General features: G+C 40.3%; 1 protein-coding gene across 1 annotated transcript; it reads right to left on the bottom strand.

The window, feature by feature from the left end:
- Window positions 1–4,556: 4,556 nt before the first annotated feature.
- Window positions 4,557–22,184, bottom strand: LOC144205094 (myoferlin-like). Its single transcript, XM_077729176.1, has 55 exons — window positions 22,055–22,184; window positions 21,426–21,481; window positions 21,015–21,106; window positions 20,176–20,284; window positions 19,742–19,817; window positions 19,525–19,685; window positions 19,166–19,294; window positions 18,986–19,048; window positions 18,839–18,889; window positions 18,719–18,749; window positions 18,535–18,650; window positions 17,747–17,873; window positions 17,574–17,677; window positions 17,402–17,470; window positions 17,293–17,336; window positions 17,132–17,214; window positions 16,608–16,732; window positions 16,415–16,528; window positions 16,145–16,322; window positions 15,733–15,857; window positions 15,546–15,655; window positions 15,270–15,462; window positions 15,035–15,190; window positions 14,822–14,953; window positions 14,324–14,487; window positions 13,905–14,019; window positions 13,431–13,533; window positions 13,112–13,248; window positions 12,881–13,045; window positions 12,613–12,700; window positions 12,198–12,275; window positions 11,939–12,120; window positions 11,715–11,873; window positions 11,531–11,632; window positions 11,281–11,442; window positions 10,775–10,940; window positions 10,275–10,345; window positions 10,142–10,156; window positions 9,955–10,053; window positions 9,663–9,791; window positions 9,301–9,456; window positions 9,134–9,225; window positions 8,895–9,065; window positions 8,496–8,644; window positions 8,274–8,413; window positions 8,085–8,173; window positions 7,920–8,015; window positions 7,315–7,456; window positions 7,142–7,241; window positions 6,883–7,067; window positions 6,686–6,795; window positions 6,466–6,613; window positions 5,606–6,332; window positions 4,774–4,839; window positions 4,557–4,704 (listed from the first exon to the last, which is right to left on the bottom strand). Exons 1-53 carry the CDS (start codon window positions 22,140–22,142, stop codon window positions 6,291–6,293), a joined length of 6,087 nt encoding a protein of 2,028 aa, XP_077585302.1. The 5' UTR covers window positions 22,143–22,184; the 3' UTR covers window positions 4,557–4,704; window positions 4,774–4,839; window positions 5,606–6,290.
- Window positions 22,185–22,346: the final 162 nt, after the last annotated feature.

Below are 22,346 nucleotides of genomic sequence, written 5' to 3'. Positions count from 1 at the left end.
TGGAAACATTAACCGTGGTAGATGTCCAATCCATTTAAAACGTGAGCGTTGGAAGATAATGATCAGGCTTCACTGCCATTGACGCCACCAGACATCCAATCGTATTCCAGTCAAAATGGATTGGACGGATATCGCAGTCAATGGAAGCCAATTGGCTATTTTCAATGAAAAACAGTAAAAGGATAAAAGATTCAATGATCTTTTGTTTAAATATCACTTTTTCATATATGTATATATATACATATTTAAATTTTAAAAAGGAGGGGGGGGGGGGGGGGGGTTAGTGGAAAAAACTTAAATATTAAATATTGCGGTTTGATGTTGGAAACAAACTTTAGGATTTTTTTAGGCAGTAGTGCCCCCTAAAGGAAATCAGTTTGCTTTCCAAATGTTCATGTTATTGAGATAAGAGCTAACATTTTGTTCCAGTGGCTCTGTCAAGAAGAAACAGGCCCAAATGAACATGTCATCCATCCTCTTGGTCCTACTAAAATGGCTCCGCTAAGAACTCACTGTGTATGATCAACTTTGAGAAACATGCTTTCCACCTGTAGAAGTTGATCTCGGGATAGTTGCAGTACTCCGACTTGCGGGAGTTGCGTCGTGGGAACGTGCAGAAGAAGGCGTTGGCCAGAAGACAGGCGATTTGCTCCTGAGACATTGTCAGGGAATGGTTCATCCTTGACTTTAGCAATGGGATCGGCTGAGAAACAAAAAAAAACAAAACAACAACAACAAATAAAATAAGACTCTCAAAAAGAGAAGACTAATACACACACCCACTAGAAAGAACTATTTTCTCCTGTGGTGAGATACGCACATGAAATTCCTGCCTATGGCCAGATTATGTTTCAATAATAGAAAAATATATTGTTGTTAGCTAGATGACATTTATTTTGTTCCGATCTCTATCATTTGAAACCTGTGAACTAAAATGTAATTGAAAAGTGGTCTATTTTAGGTAGAGATGATGTTACGTACCATTGTGCAGAGCCGTGGGGCACTCAGTGCCAGTTTGACCATGGAAGGCAGTACGGCCTCGTAAAGGTGCTGAACCTCACAATGTTCCAGACACTAAAAAGAGAAAAAGAATTACGAGCTGTGGCCCATGTCACTTTTCCTTGGGATGACATCATTTTCATTTTTTTATGTTCATTAGTAAAACCAAAGCCTCATTTGTTCCCTACAGGTTGCTAAAAATAGACGACCCACTCTCTACCAATGGTGCCATACATGGCAAAATGCAATTAAACCAAGTCTATCAATCATCTCATTTCATTTTGGACTACAGAAATAAGACAATTAAATAAAGCAACACAAAAAAGTCATACAATTGGGGCTTGAAGTGACAAAATGCACCTTTTTTAAATGTTAAATTATAAAAAGAAAAGCTGTATCAATCTGGAAGATATGGCCCGGCAGTATAAAAGCAGCAGCGACATACTTGAGCTTGCCTCAGCAGTTCCCCCCGAAAATAAACACACTTACGCCGTCATAGGGGTGGATTTATGACGACATCACTTATGAGCGTATTGGCTTCAAATGTCAGCGTCATCAATCACTCGCCTTATTCTATCAAGGTAAGCGGGGCAACTGATTAAATGGACCTTCTGGAGTTAATGCAAATGACCAATCGCGCGGGCTGAGAGATTGAGCCGGCCGCCGGCAGGGGTGGCTTGATTTTTTCAACTGCCGGATTTCGGGTCGGCAATTTGTCCGAGCCTGGCGTTTATGTGGCAGCCGAGCGGCTCTGACTAAACGTTGTCAAAAGTAATGAGCTGGCAGCCGTCATAAAAAAAAAAAAAAAAACGCTCCGGCGGGACTAATAGATGGTGGATGTGGCAGAAGGAAGTTAGAAATATGAGAAGCCCAGGCGGTTATGGCCGTTGATCAGAAATGGAAAGGCACTGCAGACGGGACACCAGCTATAAAATTCCTTCTTATTATTTTGTATGTAATGATGCCACCCTAACCCTCCCACTCTAAATGGATTGGACTACTAGAGACAAATTCAGGGTTGAAGTGTCACATTTTTGTACTTAATACATTGGGGGTTCTTTCTTAAATTTATCTTTGAAGTTGCAATGACACAGTGGGCTATGACGTACTTAATTTAATATACTATAAAAAGGCATTTTATGAACTGAAAATACATTCTTTTCCTATTTCAACCTTTAGATAGAATGCTAAGGAAAGCCTTGCTTGAATTAGAATGGAGGACACTCAGGCGAAACTAGACTTCTATTTGATGGCCTTACTTAGCATTTTTTTTCCTGATAGGAAGATCCTTTTAATTTAATTGGATAAAGCAATAAAGTGGCTCACGTGGCTGATTGATTTTGCAAACTCAAGACATTTTGAAAGGTCTCTCTCTATCTGATCTTGCTTGATCTTAAAATACCACAAAGGATTGCATTTGCTAATAGTACCGCTTCAAACGTTTATTTTTATGGATTATGTTGGTAATTACATGACTCATCATGTCAGATACAAATCATGTTATTTTCTGTTATTTTCTACTAGACTTATCATTTTTGTTTTAAATGGGCATTTTAAGCAGATGTGGTAAAAAACAACAACAACTTTAGACTATAAATACTATGCAAGTGTATAATAGCGTAAAAATAGTATCAACTGAAGACTACATAAATAGTATGTTTTATCTATGGTAAATTTTATTTTTCTGAAATTAAAATAATTTAAAGATGTAGTTTTTCCTTCTTTTTATCATATAAATAGAATACGTTTTTTTATTTATGGTCTTCACATGATAAAATAGAAAATATATTTTGAGTATAATGAGTTTATGTATAAAGAAAATGTTTCTGATTTTATATTATAACATACCTCAGTGCAAAGGAGGTTGAGGGCGGTAAAGTCCCATTTCTTGGCGTGCGCTGTGTTATATCGCAAGATGGCATCCTAAAACATAAAAAAAAATCCAGATTCTAGCACCAACAACGAACTCAATACTGATATTATTAGTGCACATACTTGATTATTAAAACCAAAGGGAATGTTAGACAATCCAGCTAGCACTGCCATCTTGTGGATCTTTTCAACCCAAGTGGAATGAGTGAGGATATTTTCATTTTATCTTTAATAAAATTAAACTAATAATCCCTGTGGTCTAATTCAATAGTAAATCCACAAATTGATATGCTTACCCGCACATCTAGAGAACTTTTGAAGCCTCCTTGCAAGGCAGAGTGGATTAATTCCCAGCGACTCTGAACACCACCACCGTCCTAAGGCACACAATATTAAAATACATTATTTAACAATGTCTTATACTATTCCAACTTTGGCTTCATGTCTGAGTCCGTGAACAACTTTGACCTCCGTCTCCACGGGAAAAAGATTCTTCTCGGAGCAAGGCATCTTGACAGACACGTCGTCCCACGCGTCTTTGAACTTGCCGGGGTACGGGACGGGAACCTCCCCTTCTCTCAAGAGATCTGTCTGTGGGATTGACAAGTAAAAAGGATTAACCAGAGGGCTTCCCCCATTGGATTGTGTGCAACTGATCAACTAAAATTTTAATGGACAGCTATTTTGATTGCAGGATAATCCTTCTATTTATGGTATTTCAATCAAAGATGCATTTTAAAAAATATAAAGGAAAATATACACTTTCTATTAAAAAATTAAAGACAAATATTCTGTAATCCTCAAGGAAAACATGATAATCTTGGTAATTAATCAATATAACCGCTACTTTTACTTTGGAAAATGAATTTATATGTGATGTGATTCATAGGTGAGCCGACTATACAACTCACTACAAAAAAAAATCAGTAATTCAACTCAATCAAAGTAATCCTTTTGACAGTGTTAATAAAACATCACAAGAAATGCCAAAATGAAAACACTTGTCCTTATAAAAACGCTGAATAGTGTTATTGAAGATAAAGAAGAGTGAAGGGCTTCCTCACCCTGACAGTGACAGTGTGACAGCTCGGCATAGCTTTCAGGTGAGAAAGTGGGGGGGCACATTGGGGCATCCTGTTCAGCTCATCAATGGGGGTCCCCAGCCATCTTCCGCTCTCGTCGTTGGCCGGAGATGGAACACTACACAGAAAAGTGACAATCATCAGAATTGGAGTCCCATATTCGAGGACCACAGGACAGCACAGTAGAAACCACTATCGATTTTTTTTCAGTAAACAATTGGACCTTGGTGGCTGCCACAGGGCAAATATAAGGAGAAATATGTTTTCTAAATACCTTTGAGTGGCACCTGACAGGTTGGAAAGCAAGTCCTGGCTTAAATCTGAATCGCTAGAGTCGGCCAGATTTCCAGCTCCCACAGCCAAACGCAGGGCGTCAGGTTGTGAGACGCAGCTCCGAGGGTCCACACAATCGCCAACCAGTGATTTACCGAGCGGGCTGTCGGGACTTTGCATCTCCACGTCGTCAGATGACGGGCCCCTCCTCGCTTTGGAATTGGGGGATTTGGTGGTGATGCAGGTGGCTTTCACGGGATGAGGACCGGGGGAACCGGGCCTCTTGGATTTCTGTCCGTTGGAACACGGCAGCGGGGCCGGGCTGCTGCTTACGCTGGCGAGTGAATGATCAGCGCTTAAAGAAGTGGCGTCCATTAAATTTTGAGAGACCGTGTCTCCTTTTTCAAAACAGTCAACTTCTGAGTGTGTGCAGAAGAGTTCCACCGATCCGCCTTGTGATTGGCTGTCGCCGGTCACACTATAAAAGCACACGAGACAATGAGTAACGTCCAAACAATTAAATGACATTTAAAGTATTTTTATGTACCTCCTCTGGGAATCCATTTCTGCATCCATATTTGAGAGATCAAATAAGACAGCTGGACGAAAACTGCTGAAAAAAAGTCACACATTAAAAATAAGAATAGAAGTAGAATATAGTCACATACTTATAGTAGGCCTGACACATACAATATATTGACAATTAACTGGCATTGAGTCAATAAATGCAAAATATTACCTAGAAATGAGCATCGGAACAAAAAACTATCCACTGAGAATAATTGGATATTATGTAATGTTCTAAATGTGTCATTGTTTTCCACAGCAAAATAAGTTTGCAAATATCTTATCACTTGAAGATAGGATGTTTTTGCATTGAGATTTGTGAAATGATCACTAATAATAGTGAAACAAAGAAAACACATGAAAATGTACTGTACGGTGTGCTATTGAGGGCATAAGGTGTCCAATCCAATCGGTCTGGGGAGGATGGCTGCGATCGAACGATCATTAGGTGCCAACCATCCCAGTTTAAATGAATTTGACGTCTGTTGCTTTCAATAGCAGTGGATGAATGAAATTAGTCATCTAAAATCGCACGTAAACGCAAGTCGATGAACGTCATGAACACTGGACCATCATCGATAGAAAACGTGAAAAACAGATCCAACTAGTATCAAAACTTCAATGCACATAACGATCGGAAAATTAGCTCAAGCGTAAAATGTACTTTGTCAAACATTAAAGCAATTACATCCAAGATCCAAGCTAATTTTGTATCGAAACGCATATTACAAACATTTGGTTCTGTTTACTGGCTGACAAAGCAGCTGCATCAAGCTAGCGGTCGCTGTTAAAAAGGAGAAGATCCAACTTACAAACATCTCCCTCTTAGGTTGTTCGATTTTAGTTGGATGCATTAAATACTTCTTTGCTTTTCATTGCGTTTGCAACTACGCGATGCCACACTATAAAGCTTTGAAAATACTGTACTAAAAGATGGTTATTGTCCCATTTCTGCTTTATTGATATGGCAGCACGACAGCTGCTATTCCTTGACGGTAGATGGAAGCGCAACCAATAGGAGCATTTGATATAGAATGAAGGCGGATTCAGACGGCGGTGCCATGGAAACCAAACCGGAAAGTTGTGTGTTTTTGATTTTGTCGTGAAAACAATTTCGCGGACAAAAAAAAAATCGCATAACATTGCAGGGACTCAAAATGATGTCAATTTAAAAGTCTCTCTACACTGACTTATTTTTGGATTTAATTGTCCAAACCTCATTTGATTAAATGCCATATTCCATGAGTCAAACTGAAAAAGAAAAGTACTGAAGCAAGACTTAAAAACACAGAAATCAGGTCAAAATAATTCCAACTCAAACAAAAATCACATCAGGAAATTAATTTCAATAAAAAAATTAAAAAAGAAAAAACATGCACACGCACACACTTTGAAATAGGTGACAACTATAGTGCAAATGATAAAAACAACAAAAATGTGCTCCCATCAAGTCATTGTAAGTTGCTTGAAGGAATTTCAGAGTTGACTTGGCAAAAGTTACTTGGTGAAGGGCTTCACGATCTTCATGGAAATATAATTCTGTAGAAATAATAAACATTTTAACCAATATCTGAAAAATGATAGTTATCAATACATATTGGTCAGTAGTCAATTTGACCCAAAGATCATGTAAGGGTGAGGGACCACCATTGCAAAAATGACAGAAACTTACTGGTAGCGAGTAGAAAAGAATCCCAAGGAACAGAAATACTAGTAGCAGAATGACCCCGATAATGAATATCGTTCGGAATTTCCGCCACACGATAAACTTCACGGTCTTGCATGGGCTGGAGAACCAGAAAAATGAAGTGTCGGGTCGGCTGAAGAAAAAGATAATGATGTTAGTTTTGCATTTGCTAAGACGATGTCAAGATAAATGTTGTGAAAGTCACTTTGGTGGCTCCAGTTTGGGGTTCATGTTTGGCTCTTCTCTGCCTTTTCCTGCAGCTCTCTCCTCCATTTCCTTCTCGTCCACTATTTCCAGGGTCATCTCTATTTTCCCCTGAAAAAAAATGGATCGACTTAAATTTCTCTCCTTAAATGAAGACAAAGAAGAAACGGGGAATTCATTAGAAGGGTTCAAACATACGCCAAGGACGTTCTTCCCTTCTTGCCAAATGGTGCATGGCCACCAGCCACGAACTGACTTTTGCAAGAAGAGCGAGTTGCAGGGGGACTTTTTGGAAGAATTGGAGCTAGGCAACATGTTCAAGGTACATTTATCAGGGGTCTTTGCAGGGGCCATTAGATTGAGAAGGTCCAGCTCGATTGAGCCTGTGGCACATATTCGAACATCCTTTACAGTAGACAATAACCTTAAATTTTGAGACCACAAATCTTTTTTTTACCCAAGTAGTCATCCAAAGAGAATTTGTCATTGTCCCAAATCTGGATAATCAACTTGGGAGGAATTCTAAACGCAGTCTTGTCCAGATTCCAAAAATGTTCCTCAAAAGTGAGAAAGAAATGTCATTGGACGTTCGGCCGGCCCGAGTTTAATTATGATTGGGGACCCACTCACTTTTTTGGAGATGACACACATCTGCTCCGTGGGGAGGTAGTCGAAGGAAAACACAAACCTCCAGTTGAAATTTCCATCACCATCCAGGGATCTGTAATGAACATCTGTTTTCTGCTTGTCCTCCTCCATGCCTGGCATCCATCTAGAACATGGAGAAGAAAGAATAACATGTGGAATTTAAAAAATAATTGAAGAAGAGAGAAGTACAATCCATTTTGACTGGGTTGTAACTTTGTGTCCCTTCAAACATCCCCATTTTGCCACAATTTTCCACCTATGGAATTAGATTGATGATTGATTTTTCCCTTTTCCAACCTTTTGTTTTCCATTTACCGCTTAACAACTTGGAAAAACTGATTGAGTTTTTTCCCCAGGCACACTCATTTCTTCTTTTCAACCTACTAAAACAGGGCACTGATAGTGTCCCAAATTATTATTCTTTCTTTCCCTTTTCCACCCAAGAAATGATGACACCACCAACACCAAGTTGGTTTACATTTGAACTCATCCTACCTATTTGTCAATTCCCACCTAAAAAAAATTGCAACCCTCCTTATGTTTCTTAGGTGGTTAATGATCTATTCCCGATAATGACAGCGACTCACCCCTTCACGTAAATATCACTCATGCTTTCCCCTGTGATGCTCGTTTCATCCAGAGTGACATCGGTCGTGTTCCAAATAACGGCACGCAGGAAGTATCTGTAAGAAAGTTAGATACAGCTTTCAAATTGTACTGTACTCAATTTCCCACTCACAAAACGTTCACACTTTTTGGCTTTCCGTGGAGTAATGACAGACGGAGGCCCCGGCATCCCCAGACTCTTGGGAAAGATATCCACCCACATCTGAATTCGTCCCTATGTTTTATAGGAAAAGTAAAAAACGGGTAAAAACACCTTTTCATACTGTATTAATGTTTCTATTGCAATATTGTCAATATAATCCATGTTTCTCAACCTGGGACAAGTTGGGTTGATAGGAGCTACACAAGGTTCTGGTCTCCACATGCTCAGGCACCAAGCCCAGTTCCCTGAGGACGTGTAGTGATAGTCTCTCTCGCGCTGGGCCCAGGTGGGGGTATGTGGGCTCGGTGGTTTCTGCAAAGGGATAGAGAAGGTCTCAGTTGTAGAAAATAACTTAGTTGTGGATTCATGGCCAACGCATTTTGTTACTAGTTACCAAAATCCAGCAAGGTGTATTGTTTTCCTGAGAATAACAAAGAGCTTCCGTCGCCCTCTAAACGAGGAGGAGGAACACCCCGGATTTTAGCCACATTTTGGAGGATGTGGGAAGGTTTCAGCTGGTCTCTCCACTGATTAATACCAGACCTGAAAGGGAATTGTGTCAAACAAAAAATATAGAAGGTCCTCCATCACTAAAATAAACAAATCAAGGGTAATAGACCTCCAATCCATTTGGACTGGATGACCCTTTTTTGTATTACCACATCCACCTGAGAATGGCTTGTATTTTTCCCCTCATTCACTTTCCCTTTTCTCCAATTTCACCAAAGACATTTGAGACAAAAATAATATAAAAAGTAATAATAATAACCTTTAATTAATCGAAAAAACTCACGTGCAAAAAGTCTGCGGCAGGCCACAGCAAGGCCTGAATCGAGATAAAAGTCGGTTTTCCAAATCAATGATGGTCTCGCCCACTTTTTCATCTCGGCTAAGCAAGTCATAGTCATATACTGCGATCTTCAGATCCTTGTCTTGTGGCAAGTAGCAGGAAAGCTCAAACATCCTAAAACAAATTAGAACTGTTTATATAAAATAACACATTTTGAGACCAAAATATTCCCATTAATTCACCTTCCAATTTCTGGATTGAGAGTATTGGGTTGGTAATTATCCCTGTCATCCACAGTCTTCCTCCCCAGTGAAATCTTGACATATGGATCGCACTGAAAGAGTATTTATTCATAGCGCTCATTTTATAATTTTTTGGTACGGTGTAATGTTGTTTATAATCAGCTCACCATTCCGTTTGTGTCCTTGGGCTGCAGGTCGATACAGCGGACCACGTAGATACGGACCAGACATTCCTGAGGTGCGCTTTCGGGAAGCTCTTGGAATTGTCGGGGCGGGGCCTGCACGCCTGGGTCGTCGGGTAGCGGGTAGATCTTGAAGGCGCCCTGTGTGTCAGCAATGCAATGGAGAAAATCATGTTTAAACGGCAGTTCGTAACTTAAATGCATCAAGTAGTGCTGCAAATTAAAACAATCCAGTGTCTCCATCAACAGAGTGAGGCAGTGTATATTGGGCCGCAATGTGCAAGAACAGATCTAATTAGGTGGCGATAATGATGATATACATTTAAAATGAGGATCATTAAGCTTACTTTGAACTCTCCAACAACAGAGGGATCATCGTCCCCTTCGTCGGTCTTTCCTCGTTGGAGTTTGAAAGTGCCGCAAAAATCGGTGAGACCCTGAAATTGCTCTACTTGCTCCAGTTCGCGGTCATACACCTGCAGTCATACAGCGGTTACCAAATATGAAATATGAGCATGTAAATTGGTCCTCAATAAAAATCATTTATTACCAGTCAAAAAGAAATTTGCTGACTACAAGTACCGATTAAAAAAAAATCACATTCATATTTAGATAGTTTAAAGGTGATCACATCCTTACCTCCAAAGTGTCATATCCCTTCTCCAGGTAAGGCCCACACTTTTCTTCCTCTCCAATGGAGGCGTAAAACTTACTCCACCAGTCGACTGCATCCTCTTCCTGCCCAGTCCAAATGAATTTGACATCAATCACCGTCATTGGTGGCCAAATGAGTCAGAAAATAAAACAAAACAGAACTGACACTCACCTTGTCAGTTTGAACCTGTAATTGGATTGGATAATAGCAATTAGGTTAATAAAAGATTGTTTTTGTGAGTGCATTAGTTCATTGACTGCCTTTGACAACAGTAGACGCCCATTCTATTTGAAAGTTGATTCACCTCAGATTTGACAGTTGAACTTTCCTCAATGTCTATGACAACGTCTCCCTGAGCGGCTGCAATCATTGCCACTGAAACATAAAAAAGGCATTACAGTGATTCGCGATAAGTGAAGTGGCGATAATCGGGGGAAGACTGCACAGAGGGGGTCGGTTATCCCATGGTTTGCTTCTCACACTGCAACTCTTCCATCAGGAGGCAGTATTACTAAATATCAGTATTGAAATAGTCCGAATTGTGCCCCCCCCAAAAAATCTACATTGTTTTTAACTGTACAGTCCCATATACTTTGACGTAAGAGGAAATTAGACATATGATTGTTTTTTTTTTAGATTCAATCTCCCACTTCAATTGAATTAGATGTCAAGGGCTATCAAACGCAACCAGTAAGTTAAGCGTTCCTGAAACAAACAAAGTTATTCTAAGGTGCATTGTACAAAGATTGTGACAACCAACCCCGCTTTGCTCGATAGTGGCACGTGTATATGCCAAATGTCTACCTCTGACGGACATGCAGACTTGACTGTTGACCCGATAGGGGTCACAGCGGAAGTCCTCCAAGTAGTCGATGGTGCACTGGCCCACTATTGGCTTCCTCCCAAAGGGTCTGTGGTCTATTACTTTCAGGACAATGGGGGGAGTGTACATCTCTTCTTTAGGAAGAAGCTGGAAAACAACAACATGCGGAAGATGTGATTAATGAGTTCAATGAATTAAACACAAAGGGAGTATTATCAGAATTCCAGGATATGTTTGTGATCTGAAATGTTAGAGTCAGGAAGTCAGTTTCATAACTCAAAGGGAGTGCCCACCATGACCAAATCTCGCTCTGACCCAAAATGTGCCCCCACAGGTGGATGCCAATTCTTATTTACAATTGTGTGTGTGAACAGATAACATGAAGAATTCACACAATGTCAATGAAAACATAATAAATTACATTTACATGAATACAAAGAAAGTGTGAATGAACAGTCCAAATGAGAGAGTTAAAAGCAGTTGTTACCACTTTGAGTAGAAGCACAGATCCAGGAAAGTTGGGGTTCTTCTTAAAATTCTTGATAACAGCCGTTTGTACGATTTCACCACCACACTCGACGATCAAGTTCGGAGACGTAACAGTGGCTAGCTGGTAGCTCCTCATGTTCCTCAAGCCCCAAGTCAAGACCTGCCGATTCCAAATAATTCCTGTTCTTCTTGCCATTTTTGCTTTGAAAAGTCACCAAATGTGGTGTAACAAGCATGAAAGATTCTACCTCGATGGCGGTGAGCTGCACAACTGGCCTGATACCTTGAGGAACCATGTAGAGCTTCTCTCCTCGTCGAGGAGGAGGCAGGGGAAGATCTCCATCTTTGGCCTTACGAGGAAGAACACACCACATTTTCAGAGCATGGCGGATCATTCACTTACTTCTGAGTTTCGGGTGGATTTGCGCTTGCCTTGTCCTTCAGGAGAAGCTCAGCCGCCAGCAGGACTTCTCCAGCACTGCGGCCCTTCATGGTAACAGGATACCACTGCAGTTTATTACCAGAATTCACACTGAGGTCCAGTTTGACGACAGGAGGGCAAATACAGCGTCCCATGGCCTCGTCTTTCCCCTGAAAGGCATAACAGTCTGACAAGAGTCCTTCCGTCATTGCCGACTTTAGCTCTGAAATCGTACCACTTTGTCGCTGTCGTAAAGTTCCAGCACAACGTTAGGAGGGTTAACGGTGACGGTTTGTGGATCCCCGTGAATTTCCACATCGTCAAAGATGAGAGTCTGATCCCAGGTGGGGTTCAAAGTTGTGGCAACGATTTCCGTAGTCTTGCTTAGATGAAGGAAAGAAACGTGGGCGTACGGATCTGAACAATACAAAGCCAGTTGTCCCTTCTGTTCAGGGTCAGTTTTAGATGGTCTTTGATCTGTGAAATGAATTCACCTGAGAAGCTGTCTTTGTCCATGGCAAGGAGATTCCTGGCCTGGTAAACATACACTCTTAGGTGATAAAGACCGGAGCCTGTAGGAAACAGTTTCAATTGAATCACTACTAAGAACAATACAATCTAGCTCAACTACCTGTTTGTACATAATTCTTCTGCTCTCTTTCCATTGATGTAGTCAGGAAATGGTGAATGGCAAAGTACAAAAGCTTTTGAATCCTTTCAAGTACAACGGACATCTGTTTAATAGTTTGCCCCTTTCCTGTATGTCTTAAGTGTACCTGCAAGTACTTCAACTTGCATGTATACTTGTATGATGATAATTTTTGTGTAGTGCCATCAATGGCAGACAATGAGTAAAGAGTTCAAATAATATAGAAGATTGATAAAAGATTGATGCATTTGACAACTCACGGCTAAAGTGACAGGAAACTGTGGGAGTGTTGGCTCCAGATAGTTTGGAGGCGACAATTTTACTGGGTTTCTCGTCAATGTCAACTCCCTGTCAAGAAAAAAAACACAGGGAGAGATGTGCTTTAAAAGCTTTAGGAAGAGCAAAAGTGATGTATATGCGGTTTTGGTTTGCGTGAGGAAGTTAACATCAAGAGTCACATGCAAGTGAATCACCACCAACAGTGCAAATGAATCAGACTGAAGTTTTCATAGAAACAATGTAATTCACCAGTTCGCCTTCCAGCTTGAAGATAGCGCACGCCCCGATGCGGTCCGACGGGACCATCTTCCTTCGCCAGCGCCGGCGTCGGAACGTGTCAGACGAGCGTTCTTTGCGGTGAAACTTCCAGCCAATGAGGGAGGAGTATTCCCAGCCTTCGCCAGTCTCTCGTTTCTGCGTGGGGAAAAAAATAGGTATAGGTGCAGTTTAATTTGAAATTGCTAATCAACTACTGCTCACTTCGGGGATGACTTTATCGGAGATTTTCTTCCTGGGTCTGACCAGCCTCTTCCTGCGGTGGACGTGGTACATCTTCTCCACAGCCACCCACGATTTGGGCTTGTCGTTAGGCGGAATTGTCACACCGTACTCCCAGCCTATAATTAAAAAGAGATATAGTTTTAACCAATTGTGTGGCATCGATGGCACTAGACATCCAATCCATATGAAATGGGAATGAATGGACGTTCATTCGCTGCCACCCTCCCATTTGCAATGGATTGGACGTCTACTGGTGATAAAGAGTTTTAGTAATTTTTTTTTTAAGGGCATCCATCACCTTTTTCATCCACAGCTCGGTTGCCGTCAAAACTCCAGTCATCCTCCCACGTCCATCCAATTGGACACTCGAACTCTGAAGGGCTCAGAGCCTTCTCCCCATTCTAAAGAAGACACACATATTCATTTAAGTTTTTGTTATTTCCCGCAAAGAGTATGAATTAATTTTGGTGGGAAATCTTAAAAAAACAAAATCTAAGAGCAGATGGTTAGTTTGTTTTCCACCAAAGCAATTGGAAGATGAAGTGTGTAAAGTTTTTAATTCCCTTTTCCTACAACTGACCTCAAAACCCATTTCTACAAGCTATGAAGAAGCACATGCTCACTTTCATCCCCTGTGGGATATTGTGCGCCTTATTTTTATCTTTGTGTGTCACATCATGAGTTAATGTGACCTTTAAAAACAACCGACAACAGTGTTGTTAAAAAAAGAGAACTACGGCCAAACACTGGTAAAAAGACATGAGTGTCATACCACATCGGTGTAGGGCTCCGCGGCATGCTTCCACTCTCCACCGGGGAAACGTGTTTCGTTGTGAAAAACCTCATCCGTGAACTCTGTGTGGCCCGCGTCGGCTTCTGTCAACAGGCTGTGGAAGGCAGCAAAAGCCCACATGTTTACAGAACCCTTTTGAGACTCAAAGCGCAGCAAAAATACACGAGAAAGTAAGTAACAAGGGAGGTCAGGGAAGGGACAAGGCAAGAATTTCTGAAATTCCACCTTGCCAGTGAATTATGATTCATGACAAGTAACCGTGGAATGACAGCAACTCATTTGTGGCCATTGAAAGAAATAGAAAAAAGTTGATTAGTTGCCATTCCGCCCAGTTTAAATGACAGGCAACACCATCAACCTCATTCTAAATAAAATAAAATAAATGTTCGTCCTAGTACCTGCGCTCAGGATCGATGAACCATTCGCCATTCCACTCCCACCCATGTGGTGGCCTGAAACGCTCTCGTTGGAGTTTGACTTTTCCAGTCACATCTGAAATTTTGTGGCGACCCACCAGACCATTAGTTCCCCACTTTCCCAATAAATGGGCCTGATTTTCATACTACAGAGAGAGAGAGAGAGAGAGAGAGAGAGAGAGAGAGAGAGAGAGAGAGAGAGAGAGAGAGAGAGAGAGAGAGAGAAGATTTTTAATCTGTGGGGAAAAAGATCTTTTTGCAAAAACAGATTGAAAAACCTATGAAAAAAAACAACAGGTTGTGCGAAAACAGTGCAAAAAATGTAAAAAAAAAAACTAATAGAAAACTGAAGAACTGCAAAATAATTAAAAAAAAACTGAAGTACTATACAAGACAACACTGCAAACATTGAAAAAACTAAAGAAATAAACAAAACATATATATCATGACAGTAGCTTTGCTTTCAATGTCAATAGATACCATTTCGGCGTATACGCTGAAGTTTCCTTCCGAGAAGTCATTGAAATCCTTCTCCAATGCTGAGAGGCCAAGCCACATGTTGACTCGCAGCTGAACAGGGACCTTGACTCCTTTGTTTTTATCCATGGGATACTAAAAAAAAAAAAGCTCCAAAAAGGGAGAAAATGAAGCGGGGCGGCCCGGTAACAAGAAGCTGACTTAACACCACGTTACCTTCATAAAGATTGTTTGAGTGCGCCCGCAGTGTTTTCCGCAAGCCTCGTCGCTGAAGTCGGAGTACAGGACGTCAAGAGCCGGGACACGGGCGTAAGCCACGCGCTTCTCTCCTCTCAACATCCAGATGATCACATCAGGCAGGCTGTTTTGAGGCTGGTGATGAATCATCAGATACATTCATGACACAGGACACCAAACGCAGGCAAATCGGCAACCACAAGACACTTTTCACCTCAATTGCCAGCTGTTTGATTCGCTCCAGCCAGTCTTCGATATCACTGACAGTCGCCTTGATATCGCTGGCCTCCTTTCTTACGTCGTTAGCCATCTCTTTAAGGCTTTCCACTGCTGCATCACGCATTAATTTCACGTGTAAATCCAGCATAGTCACGTTGGGCAACTGCTCCACGTTTGGAAAGCATAAACTGTCCCCAAACAAATGAGTTAATACTAATTTTTGGACTGTATGTCCTACTTTTTTTATTTGGGAAGATCATTTATAACATACCAGTTCAAGTCTTCGAGTAAATCATTGATGAGTTTGAGCCAAATTTCAACCAGTCGATCCTCAGACGCCTTGGACTGGATGGCTCTTTTAAAGAAGGACAGGTTTCGCTCCTGTATTGAAATCACAAAAGGAGCCATGAAGAGAGACTTGGACACGAGTTGTTCCAACAATTGTCCCTTCATATTACTAGTGTTTCTGCGACAGACAAAAGAATGTTGACAGCATCCAAACGATGGCTGATGTCTTCCCAGGAGGACATGAGTGCTACCACAGGCTTAGTGTCCGCCCAGGGCAGATAGTAGTAGTGGTTACCTGAGGACAGGAGAAATCTCCATTTTAGGAAATGTAAAATCAAAATCTAGATCATGGTATCAAAGTGGTGGCCCGGGGGCCAAAAATCTGGCCCGCCGCATCATTTTATGTGGCCCGAGAAAGTATATCATGAATGCCAACTTTCTGTTTTAGGATCAAATTCCAATGATTATATTTCATATTTTTCCCTTTTTAAATCAATAATTGCAATTTTGTGTTTTTAGTTTAAATATCATTTTGTAAAATCAAAAAAATAAATGTATAAAAATATTTTCTGACGTTCCTACCATCAAAAACAGCAAAGCTATATTGGGTGGTAGACGCTAGAGGCTTGCAGGTGGAGTCCAGCTTGTTGCCGTAGTTACCCATGCTGACCTCAAACTGGATGGGCTCGCCCGGTTCTTGGAGCATGCTGGCACTGTGAAACACTGCGCAAAGGGAGTACTTTCTCCTGCGCTGGTGTACCTGCACGACAGACAAGTGGATGCGATTGGAGGAAATTGCATGAAACTGGGGGGATGATTTACTTCAATTGGAACAAAACTGCTGTTACTTACCTGTGCCACCAGGATGTCATCACAGGAGATATCCTCAATATTTGTATCCACCTTTCCATCCAGCATCGTCGACAGCTGGACGAGGACCCTCCCTCTGTATGCGGCGCCTTCACCCTGCAAGTGCCAAGCAAGGGGTCATCAAAACATCCCACACAGAGGTGAGGTTGTGAGAATGTTTTGTTTTCTTTCTCACTTTGCCAAGGTTAAGTTCCCGGTATGGGTCAGGGAGTCCGGAAAACTCTCTCGGGCTGCCATATAAGTTGACATAACAAGGTCCGAATGTTGGCAGGAAGCCGGACTCACTCGGTTCAGGACTCGCTGTAAAAAAATGTATGTACGATACCTTAGATACGTTTTAGATTAGACTACTTTACTCTCAAAACTGCTCGTTCTTACGTACATTCAGACAGGCTTTCGCAATGTTCAGCTCTGTTTGAAAATAAAACAAGACGTTTGACGACCCTTGTAAATTTTGGACCATTTGATTTCTCTGCGGTTACGATTGTTTTACAGCGTGTTATTGAAACCACCACCAAAATACAGTCTTCGCTTTGTTGTGTTGGATAAAGACGGGGAAACAAAAAGCTCTTTCACCGATTTCAATGGAACATGTTGGAGGAGTCAAGAATGGGTTAGATAGTTTGGTGAGTCACGTCCAATCCACCAATTGAAGTAGAAGCGTCTGATAGCAAATAAACAAACAAAATACAGCCTTACCTTCAAGCTGTTGGCCAGCAGAGGAGATCTTGCTCAGGTTGAGGAAGGTCGTTCCAATGGCATCATCCTTGCTGAGTCGGTCCCTGCCCAGAGAAAGAATCGGTACTTCGTGCGAGAGACGACACGTTTCAGCACCCTTGTGATCTCTGCTTACTTCTTACCAGTCAAACATGGTCAACTTTATGCGTTCGCACACGGACGGGAACTACAGGGGACAGAGGACGGCGTTCAGAACTCGTACTGCCAACTATCTCATGTTGTGTTTTGTACCTTGACTTGAAGGTGGACAATCTGGTTCCATTCGGGATTGGCATTTTTCTCAATGACTCGTGTACACAGCTAAAAGGAAGAAATAGAAATGATTTTAATGTTTTCAATATGGGCTCACATTTTACAAAAACTAATTTGTCTAAGGGCCGCAGCCTATGATTTGATGTACTACCTTCTTTCCTGCAAAGCTGACTTCTAAATAGGGATCCACCAGGTTCTTCCTGTCCCCATCACCGCCAAAGACGTGCTTCACCGTCTGAACGAACGCGTCGTCCACTGCCGAGAAAAATTCAAATGAGACGGAGTTTAACGTAGAGAACTATATAGTCTGCGAAGCGTACTTACTTTGCGGCATGTCCTCAGCTCGGAACACTTTGAGACTGAGCGTGGCCCATCGCATCCGGACGCCTGCCGGCACCAGAAGTTTGGCCTCGTTGTCGTCCTGGTCCTCGCTCGACTCTCTCCGCTCCGTCTATGTGGCCGCATATTATAAAATGATTATATAAAAGAAAACAACCTTTAAAATGAATAAAACAATATTATTTCATTTCCTTGGTTTGTTTTTTTTTGTTTGATAAAAACGTTCCTTATTTATGTATTCATGTACACCTATGTGCAATGATGTGTATTTATATATGTATGTATAGTTATATATGTATGTGTATGTATATATGCATGTGTATGTATATATGTGTGTATGTATATATGTATGTGTATGTATATATGTATGTGTATGTATGTGTATATATTGTATGTATATGTTTATGTATATTGTATGTATACTGTATGTATATTGTATTTATAATGTATGTATATGTATATTGTATGTATATGTATATTGTATGTGTATTGTATGTATATTGTATATATTTATTTATTAACTAATATTTATTACCTATTTATTTATGTCTAAAATGTTGTTTCCTGTGTCTGTATTCTCATCCTCTTGCTATTGTGACAATGAAATTTCCCGAATGCGGGATAAATAAAGTTATCTAATCTGATCTAATAAACTGATTCCAATTCACAATAAGATGAAAGCAGCTACATGATTGGACTTCTATTACAGTCAATGCCAGTGGAGGAGTGAAGTACGTTTCAGTCGAAATAAAAAAAAAGTTAAGTGTACACACCGGCGGCTCTTCCCCGGTCACAACGACGATGATGCTAACTTTCAGGTACCCTTTAGGGCCGGAGCTGGAGTCGTCGGGATCCCTGAGCAAGAGCCATTTCCTCAGTATGGCGTGACCTAAACACAAGCTACAATGAGGTCCACATGAAGGACAAACAAAAGGACATTGACGGGCAAACACTGACCTGGTTCGTCATAGATGTAGCCGACATCCAGCTAGGAAAAAAAAAAGTTCAATAATTTTGTTAACTTTTTAAATTTTCTATCGCCAACAAAGACAGCCAATGAGGTAACATGAGCAATACCTTGAACTCGCCTATGAGACTGTCGGCTCGGAGGGAGAAGGAGTCATACATCTTATAAAAAAAAAAGCAGATTTTTGTTCAGTTCAAATAAGCCTTTCATTTGTCAAACCTAAGAATAGTAATAATATCTATAAATAATGTACACACCCTAAGACTGACACTCTCATCAAATAGTTCTAAAGGCATCATGTTAACATTGAAGAAAAGTATCTAGAGGAAAAAAAAACAGTGTATTAGAGTGTAGTGATTCTTCAAGATTTTAGCCCATTTTTTAAGCTACAAATTAAAAATCAACAGTAAATAATGGGGGGGAAAAAAACAGCATACCTCATTAAAGAAGGCGTTATTACCACTTTTGATACGCGTTCTGCGCGTCTGGCCACAAACGTTGACCTTCACCACGGGCTTGATGTTGTTGCCGGGCAGCTGGCGGGCCTCCATCACGCGGACGCGAAGCTGCATGTGGGAAAAGTCAAAATATGGCAATAATATGAAAAAATACAAAGGAAATCATAAGATTTTATGTAAAATGTTCAATAATAGTCTCTTGGTTTGAATCTGTGCTTTGTTTATCATTCTTAACTTCTTTTATTTTATTTATTAAATTGAAATAGGATGTTATGTTGTATTTGCACATTTATTGTGGCAAACAAATTCTCCCTTAGATTGATTCTCCCACACAATACCTGGAAATCCTGGGGCTTATTAGTCAGGGCGCGTTGCTTTTTGCGTCCAGTGCCAAGTGGCTTGTGATTGTATCTCCTGGGAAGGACTGCCGCCGTGGGGTTTCCCACCTGATGCCCCTGGCCCCCATTGGCATCACCTTCTTCGGCCTCCTCGTAGGCTTCTACGGTTCAGATTTTCATATCAATTGATGCAAAATTGCCCAAGAAATAAACTCACCGCTTTCCACAAGAGATGCATCGACTTCGCTAGCGTCCTCGGGGGTTTCGTAGGAAATATGTAGGCTGACGGTTGCCTGGAAAAAGATGAATGAATGAATTTCAACTAGGAAGTCCTGCCAGCAATCATTTGTAATTAATATGAATTAATGTTCTGTCCGAGTTGAATAGTTAATATTATCTTTATTTAGTTTTGTCTAAATAAAAGTATTAATTAAAGTTGATACTTTTAATGAAAAACTGAAAACTACACTACATATTCTTTTTTTAATACACATTTTTTGGTTTGTTTAACAAAATCATGTCTTGATAATTAATTGAATCTCGCAATCATTATAGTTTCTACCTAATATTTAATTTATTCATCAACAACTACCTGTACTCAATTTTTTTTTATCACTTTATCACATATATTTTGTCATTTGTTTTATTTACCCCAATCGGTTGCAGCTTGTCATTGATGAGGGGCAGATTCTTAGACGGAAGTGATTGGACGTGACCTTCGGCAAAGTCCCTCAGTGAGATTTTCACTGAGCCTATAAACCTGAAAAAAGCAAAAGACAAACAGAACATTTGTCCAACGCGGAAATCGTGCCGGGAGGAAGCGGCCCACTTTGTGACTAATTGCGTGGAACCACTTCCCCATTCTACTTCTTCACCTTCATGATGGTGCTGATTGCTCATTAACCACAAAAGACTGCAAAATGGACTAAAAATTCTGATTTTGGACACATTGACATTACGATTGGTTTGAAGTGGGACCGTTGGGAGTGATTGAGCAAATTTGAATTTCCTTCCGCCATCCTACTTCAAATAGATTTGTCGTCTGCTAGCCAAAAACTAATGGGTGGGAGGATGCATCTTGGCTATACACATTGTATTTTTTAACTAATTTTTATTTATTTAACAATGGGCAATGGGATGGATGATAGTGTTGCGTAGTTCGCACCTACGGGGAATGATTTATATTCAACATCTTGGTGTGGCATCCTGTGAGGGGAAGTTTATAAAAGAGTAGATGATTGTGCCCTTTTAAGGAAACATTCCTTCTCGGGAAAGCTATGCGGGTGACAATGTTTTTTTTTTTCTTTCTGCCGGACTCTACAAGTCTGAACTTAACATTCTTATGGAACCTTCAGAAAACATAGAAGGCGCTCAATATCCAATCCATTTATCGTGGGAGGGATGGCAGCGAAACGAGGCCATTTGATTCACTGTCAGTGCCACTCACCCACTTCAAATGGGTTGGACATCTACTAGTGATGAAAACTTACTTGTGATGGCCGATGGTCTCGTAGTCTTTCACCACGACGTCGATGAAGGAAGATATGTCCAAGGCTGAGCCCTTTAAATCAAAATGCAGCTCCTGCAATGGGGGGTAAAATGTCTGTTAAGTATGGTAGGAATGAAGCATAAAGTGGTTCATTGACAACTATATTTATTATACAGTATATATTTATAGACAGTAATAGCTCCCCACTTTGCAGAATCTCTGTATTTAAAAAGGCAAAAGTTAATTTTCTGTTTTCTAATTGTATTTATATCATATATAAATATATACACATATTAACCATGCCCCCTAATTAGGATAAGCAGTGTATAAAATGAATGAATGAATGAATGAATGCACAAGAACTCATGTTGACATGTGATTGTTTCACTTAGCTGCTGCAAACTGCACTCACTTCATTCCACACAGGATTTAATTCATTCTCAACAGCTTTGGTCTTCTTCTTTTCACCTGAAATCAGAAAGTTAATCATTTTATTGAAAACAGTCAAATCAACATTGAAGAATAAAGGAAACACATTTTTAGAAGTCCAGAAACAAGTTGTCTTACATGTAGGTTATCTAATGTCAACTCATTGGCTGCCATTGACGGAAATAAAAGTCACACAGTATACTTAAATCAAGATATTGACTGTTTTATGAGGAAATATTGGACCATAATACTCATACTAGAGTACTCAACTGTAATTGGTTGTGAATTATCATGCACATCAATGTCAGCCAATTACTTAAATGACTGCCATTATAAATAAAAAGGTTTTTTTTTTAAATTTTTTTACTTGTTTTGTTTGTCTATGTCCTCAATGGCAGGCAATGAATTTAAATAGAATTGTTTTTTTTAAAGAAAAGAAACTAGTATTCACTATTTATAGGATAAATAAGGATTTGGACAGTTGAAACAATAAATACACTCTTCAAATAATTGTCATTGATTAATTTGATCATCAAATAATTCTCATCTAAACATCACTCAAATCATTGCGATGGCACATTGCATATATTTCAATCATTCATAATGTCTCACCTCGAAAAATGACAGAAACTATTGGGTCAGGGTTGCCCAATCTCTTTTTAGGGATCCCGCATGCAGATTCAATTAAAATTCGCAACATGTTTGATTGTATATCCAAAAATGTTTTCTCAGGGGAAGTGCCGTCCGCATATTCCTCAGAGTTCAGTGAGTGGAGTAAAGGGAACACAAGTGAAATAGGAGTGACGAGATTTATAAAGAAAAAAAAAGGAGGAGGGGAAGGAGGGTTGACTCACGCCTCGGGCCCAATTATTAAATAACACTTCACTTGATCATTATTTTAATA

This window comes from Stigmatopora nigra, chromosome 12 (genome assembly GCF_051989575.1).
Source record: "Stigmatopora nigra isolate UIUO_SnigA chromosome 12, RoL_Snig_1.1, whole genome shotgun sequence".
In the NCBI taxonomy this organism is placed as follows: Eukaryota; Metazoa; Chordata; class Actinopteri; order Syngnathiformes; family Syngnathidae; genus Stigmatopora; species Stigmatopora nigra.
This window is presented reverse-complemented; position numbering and strand designations above follow the sequence as displayed.

Bases quoted from the DNA above. Each gene is read 5' to 3' on its own strand.
- LOC144205094 (XM_077729176.1), bottom strand. From the start codon at position 22,142: ATGTTGCGAATTTTAATTGAATCTGCATGCGGGATCCCTAAAAAGAGA. The intron at 10,941-11,280 runs GTAACAACTGCT...GTTGTTTTCCAG, and splicing joins CTGTGCTTCTACTCAAAGTG to CTTCTTCCTAAAGAAGAGAT. The intron at 7,242-7,314 runs GTGAGTGGGTCC...CTCACTTTTGAG, and splicing joins TGTGTGTCATCTCCAAAAAA to GAACATTTTTGGAATCTGGA.